Source organism: Pygoscelis adeliae, unplaced genomic scaffold, assembly GCF_000699105.1.
Source record: "Pygoscelis adeliae isolate BGI_AS28 unplaced genomic scaffold, ASM69910v1 Scaffold42, whole genome shotgun sequence".
NCBI lineage: Eukaryota > Metazoa > Chordata > Aves > Sphenisciformes > Spheniscidae > Pygoscelis > Pygoscelis adeliae.
The window spans coordinates 9,915,449-9,922,569 of NW_008824283.1; the positions used below are offsets into that span (position 1 = coordinate 9,915,449).

Sequence of the window (7,121 nt, forward strand, 5' to 3'; positions counted from 1 at the left end):
AAATTTGAGAAGCTTTTTAAAGATACCTCCTCTTGCCATGAAATTGTCTTGCCCTTCTCTACATAGATTTTGTTTTAAACACAGCAGGATAGTAAAAGATTAGGTAACTGGCACCAAATCTTTAAGGAAACGCAGCCATTCACTTTTAAATGCCAAATTTGTAAAAACATTACACAGGTAGAACATACGTATACACAAAGATTTTTTTAAATACAACTGGATAAGGAAAGTTTGAAGTTCTAATTAAAACTAAGGTGTCTCCCCTCTCCCATTAAATCCTAAGGAGACGATCCAGTTTCTTTCTAAATTGAAATCCTGCTACAAATGGAGGCAATGAGACAGTCGTTAATAAAACACAGATAGTATTTCAGTTTTTAATTAATGTATACGGAACAGTGTTTGAGAGGCAAAAATAATCAAAGGAAGAAAAGAGATTTTCAGGTTTTACAGCTATCATAATGCAAAGCTTTGCACATACATACAGAAGGTCAAGAATTTTTCATCAAATTACTCGACAATGCACAATAGAGTTTTACAGAATCACAAATAATTTTAAAAAATTTCAGTAAAAAGCAAGGATTGTTGAAAACCAGCAGGATTCGGAATATTCTGATAGGGACAGAATTAAACAGGCAGGAGGAAGAAAACTATTAACTTTGTAAGATCACCTGGACTGTTGTCTCTTGCTGTCATCTGCATGAGAAGTGCCATCTGTTTGCGCTCTGACAGAGGATAACCAAAAAGAATGCTAACCGGTGTTGATTTCTTATTTCCAGCATCCTTCTTCATTTTCTTTTTCTCCGGACCTTCCTTCTCTGGAAATATTAACATTTAAAAGCTCAAACTGCTGTTCTGTTAGAACAATTTTCTAGAAATAAAAATGTCTTTTTAAGGTATGTGAACTGGTGATTGGTGGCAGATGATGAAAAACAGAAATTGCATCTCTAATTTGCTACATTCACATTACTTTTGGTTACCTGTTCTAATCACATCAGGATAATAAGCTACTGAGTTAAAGCACTTATGGTTGTAAGGAAGATTACTGAAAAATTCTAAAAGATGAAAAACCTGTTTCACAGCAGGAAGACTGTATATGTCACAACTTCAATTTTCAGAGAATCAAGTCAAGCACTTAAAAAATTCTGTAAGATCAGCTAGCCAACTTTCAGCCTGGAACACGGATCTGAGACTGTGCTCTATTCTACTTCTCTCAAGACACCACGTTAAAAATTAGGAAAATACTTTTTAATACTGGTATTTGTTCGGTAATTGGATGAAAGATTGTTTCTCTCAAACTCCTCCTGTTACTTCACCTTAGAGCAATTTCTTCTCCAAAATTCATATCCTTCAAAACAGACAGCGATTTTATATACATAACTTCTTTCCTTTTATGAATATTTACGGTCGTTGTTTAATATTTCATGTCCAAGTTTTAAATCAGGAGCTAAAATTACACATCTGAATAAACAGATAATTTCTAAAGCTATTCAGTACCTACAAACTCTCACAGATCTTCAGATGGTTAAATGTGCTACGAAATAAGAACTTTTTAATACCTAACAAATTTCAAAACTAGAATTTTATTTGTGTAATATGGAAACTTTGGTCTGTGTCTTCCATCCTTTTCAAAAGTTCTTCCTTCATTTTTCTGTATAAAGGTCTCCTTAATCTAAATGCCTGTATTTTGGTTTAAGTATGATAGAAAGTAACTGATTTGCGATTAAGTGACTTCAACTACATCACTTTTAACTGGAGCAGTATTTAACGATCTTAACATCAAAGAAGTACAAACTCTCAATGCATCAAAATTCTTTCAGTACAACTATTTTCCACAGATCTCCCTACCTGGTCATTATTGTTTAACTGTATTTTCTAGAGACATATTAGTTTGCATTTACATGTAGAGAAGACCATTCATTTTCTGTAATTATCTTGTCTTTCCAGGCAACTGCTCTTTTTCTGTCTTAAACCAAATTCAACGTTTTATATTTTGTAAGCAGCTTGTATTACTTGCCTGTTAGATCTAAAACGTCTACCTTTTTCTTCAGAGCCCCTAAGATTAGTTCTTGAATATAAACACACTGGATATAAAAGATGGCTTAAGAAACCTTAGTCACATATCTGGTGACTTGGAATTGAGATTTTTGAACGAGTTGAAAAAAAATTTTAACTGCCAGTGTCAAGAAAGAATGGTCTGAAGAGTACTCTAACAGATTCAACCAACAAAAACAACATCTCGAAACTGAGCAAATAATTCCCTTGGTTCTCTCCTTAAAAGCCCAGGTTAGGTATTAGCTTTTCGAGAGATCCTGCTCACTCTACCGCACCCTCTCATTTTGGAAGCTTCCCTACCAACCACCTTCCCAAAAGGCCTTTAAGCAGCCAGACAGGACTCTGAACCCTACAGTCACCATGAGTAAACACAACTCACCCTCCAGGCTGGACTACTGACCACAAAGGTGGGGACAGAATCCAGTAAGGATGTCTATTGCCTGCTTTCTCCTCTGTGGCTGGCTGATGTGCTAACCCCATTAAGCAAGCAAGAACACAAAACAAAGAGCTGAGATCTAAAAATTACAATGGGGAATAGGTAATAAATGAAAGGGGGGGTGGGGGGAGAAAGATGTTGGACTGATTAATCAGACTTGGCCATACTAGTATGCTAGAATTTGGCTGGGAATTGGTTGAGGCTTGGTTGGGGATTGGTACTATTAGTTAAATAAGCCTGGTTGCCACACTTATCTTTTTAGCTCTTTGTGTAATAAGTTATTTCATCTTATTCTTACTGTGACTGATTACCATCTGATGAGGCACTGTTCATCCAGTTTTAGTTAATCTTAGTATTTTGGGCCATACTAAAAAAAAATGTGGAAATGCAATTAAGCTACAGTCAAGGTTGGGGGAGGATTTTGTTTTTATTACTGTCTCTATGATTATACTGGTCTCCCAGTTCCCTTTCCTAAATCTCAACCTTAAACACCTGTATAAAAACTTCCATTAAAAAAATAAACAAATCTGTCATCTGCAAAAGCAGAAAATCTTAAACCAAAAGACTCCACTGAGGCAAACTTCACTAATCTACTGCAGAGAGCGAAAAATTAATAAAAATTACAAATGAGAAGCTTAAGTCCCTTTGAGGTTCCTAACCATGTACCATTCCCCGTTTCATTAAGTCCCAAACTGACCCTTTTCCATCTTTGATTTTCTCCACTTCTGCATTAAGCCCTCGCTGTGGCCCTCCTTGTGTCATTCATTTCCTCTCAACTCGTTTTCTGCCTTCCTAGCCTTCTCTAAATCCCATCTTCTAGGCTTGATTACATACATAGGCTCTAGTAATGCAATGCTCTTGAGGCAAAGGAAGGCACGTAAATAGTGCATATCTTGAATTCCATAGTGATCAAATAAGAAATACATGATTTTACAGACCAAACAATTATGATCAAGACTATTTTAAGAATGGAAAGCTACAGACCTATGTATGTATTAAAAAAACCCTACAAATTTATCCATCATTTTTAAAAAGGAAACAAGATCCCTTTTACAGAAGTAATTGATGAGATTTTTCTAAACTGCATGCATCTCATACTCCTGAATATCTAAAAATTCTTTCAATATCCAAATCAATACTACTGCCCTATTGGTAGAACGTCTGCATAGGAAAAATTAAAGAAAACCTACAATGAAATTGTACTTTCAACTTTTCACTGTGAATATGCTGTTCTCTGTCCAAGGATAATGTACAGCATACCCTTCATTGATTAATTTAGTACTTCCATCAAAACAACACATTTCAGTTTGTCTGGCATAATCTGCTGTTTCTTAGCTTATGCTATTTATTGCTCATGATTCTTTTCTTGAAAAACACATTCATTTTCATTCTGAATTATTCCTTACAATTTTACAGCTATACTCATCTTGAGAAAATCATACATCAAAATAAGTGAAATAAATCTTTTGATGATCTAGCTTTTACTTTTTTACTATACAGTGTACTTTGTCAGGTATTTTTATCTGTTGGTTTTTTGTTTGTTTTGGGTTTTTTTTTATTATTTTGTTAGAAACGCCTACTAAGTAAATGAGTGCAATTTAGTCCTGTCTCATGTTTAGTGTTGTCAAACAACATGAAGATCCTCTCCTACATATTCCAATGCATTTCAGTGGTGGGGCAAATTATTCTTCTATCACTCTTTATTAACACAGTGTTTGCAAAGCATTTCTAGAGCTTACCAATTAAAAGTACCAAGTGAGAATACAACTGCTCTCACCAAGTTATACTGTATTTATGCCCTTACCACTCAAACAAAGACACAATTTTATTAAAATTTAAGTGAGACTTCATACGTGTTTTCAGTAAGTCGAAACAGTTCAATACACAGAATTGATATGATCAAACAACAAACCTAAAAAAAAAAGTCTCAGGACTACAGCAGGTGCACCTGATAATCCATTTACTGGAGTATGTCCTGTAAGACACTACTGCTTTTCCCCACCAAGATCTCATGCCTACACCCTGGTTCTGAATGTACAAGATAAAACAACATAGGACAAAAGGGATGGAAGGAAGCAAAACAAAGGGAGTAGGGCATATACAAGAGAAATTTTTATACACAAATAAATAAGATATAGTCGAAAACTACCTTTTTTTTTTTAATCCAAGGAAAACAACAATGCAACTGTTGATAAAGATGCTACACAAATCCACAGAAAAATTCTTATAAATTATTGGGAACCCCCATTATGCTTACTGCAGAATATATTATAAGATAGGTTTTCACTGCTCCAAGAATATCATCACGCAGTACACTATACTTTATTTAGCAGGAGAAGACCAATTTAACATTCAGGAACTTTGACTTTTTAGATATTCTTTATCTTGTGGTAACAGAAAACTTGTTCACAGCTATGTACTTGATGTTTATACAATTTGAACAGTAATAACTTCCCTAACAGAGGAATAATATCAGTTTAAGAAATTAAGTTTAGGTAGAATTTAATGTATAAAATTGAGAGTTAAAGTCAATTAGGTGGGTTTTTTTTTGTTTTGTTTTGGGTTTTTTTTTTTTTAGATTTTGAGCATTTTGTTTTCAAAGTCTATGGAATACAAATATCTTCTTTTACATTCACTGTTTTGTCACTTTTGCTGTTCTTCAGCAGTTAGAAACAGAACATCAGGGAATTTCTTACTTGTTATTAAAAAAATTAAAATCAAAACTCTTCAAGTGGCTTCATGTTCATTTATCTTTATTAAATAACCTTCATAATATGCAGCCAAATCTATCTGGACAACATTCCTTTTCTATTTTTCATCCAATTTTCTATTGCAATGTAAGCTTTTCACCTTACACTTTAAAAAAAAGGATTTAAAAATAGCCAAGTTATGTGAAACATTGATTTAGGTGCATTTGAGCACTTATTTGTAGAAAAGCTTCATGAAATTCACTCACAGTATTTAAACGTACTGGCACGAGAAACATCAGAATCACCGGCAATTATTTTAGGAGAACTTATGCATGACAGATTATGTCCCCAGGCAACAAATAATGTGTCTGGGGTTTGTTTTGGTTTTTTTATTTGGATAAATTACAAATTCTCAGTCAAGTAATTTCTAAATGTTTTCGGAAAATAAATCATTAAATAATGTAACGTGGATTTCTCAAAACAAATCATGCCAAACTAACAGAATATTCCATTTGGTAAAATAACCACTTCAATGGATAAAGGAAGTAAAGCAAAAAGACCAAATTCAAACTTCAGGGCTCATGATAGTCTGGTTTAATGTAAAACTCTTATCATAGTGCAAATTGTAAGGAATAACAAGATTAAGAAATAGGACCATGCAAAGCTAAAATGTGAACTGCTTGAAATAAATGCTTCTGAGGAATTTATAAGACTGAGTGATATACAACAAAAGACTAATATGCTTATTACCAACAGCTGTAGAAGACAGGTCAAGATGATCAATTCTGCAGATGAGGAAGTTAAGAGAGACAGAGTTACTGAGATCTCTGTGATTGTGGTAATCTGACTGAAGTAATTTTAAAGAGAAACACATTATTATTGACTGCTGCTTACTATCCTCAGTGAGAGAGAAAGATTAGAATATGATGAAGAGACCTCACAGTATACTGTACACTGTGAAGATATGAAGGCACTGTTGTGATACCTAGTTAATCAAGTTTATGGCATATTTATTTAACCAAACAAACACACACACAAAATCACCTCCACTTCCCTGCTTTGAGGCCAAACAACAGTTAAAGAAACTTGGAATAGTTGAACAATAAGTCCAAATCCAGCAATCAGTAACACAGTGTGTGAACAGTCCCTATAACAGCCCCACTAACCTCTGTAACTATGGGAAGCACAAGTATAGAAATTGTGCTACTATAACATATACATGGAACAAAGAGGTCAGTTGTTTTGCTTTTCTGGATGTCAATTAAATGCTAAAAGAAATATGACTGTGCCATGTTTGGACTACTTTAAAGACAGAAATTGAAGGGGTCAGAAAACAAAACCAAGATGCTACTATAAACAGAAAATCTGGAGAACATAATTTCCAAGAAAAGATCAACAAATTAGCACATTCAGTGTAATTGTAACTCTTGTCCTTCCTGAATAATCAACTACGTAACAAGACTACAAAAAAAAAAAAGCCTATGCTTATCTTTACAATGAAAAGATTTTTCCAATCTCCAGTTATGTTAATTATCATGAAAAATTCAAATTTCTCTCTTCAGACTAATAAGGTAGAGAAAGCAAACAATCTTGTCCTTCGCAAAAGCAGCACTTGCCTGTTGTGCTTATCAGAATAAGAACATCACAGGTTATTTAAAAATAACCAGATTAATGAAATAAATTAACAAAATTTAAATAATGCTATTTAAGTAGTCTAAATAAGTGATGGCTTTTCAATCAAATTATGTTTTTGGATTGGGAGACTTCAAATCAGAAAACCTATTAAAAAGGTATGAAAAATGTTTCTCTTTCCACCATCAACTCTACCGGTCTTAAACAAAGCTTGTGTGTAGAATCCTTCATAAGATTAACTTAAACAAGGTGTCATGGTTTAACCTCAGCCGGCAACTGAGCACCACGCAGCCGCTCGCTCTCTCCCCCTC

The 7,121-nt window shown here is 34.0% G+C and overlaps 1 protein-coding gene across 1 annotated transcript in view; it reads right to left on the reverse strand.

Moving 5' to 3' along the window:
• ANKRD12 (ankyrin repeat domain 12) overlaps nucleotides 1-7,121 on the reverse strand; it is a 57,365-nt gene that overhangs the window by 30,165 nt on the left and 20,079 nt on the right. The window contains exon 4 of the mRNA XM_009318537.1: nucleotides 669-815. Within this exon, the coding sequence (XP_009316812.1) occupies nucleotides 669-815 (147 nt within the window). The remainder of the gene's footprint in view (nucleotides 1-668; nucleotides 816-7,121) is intronic.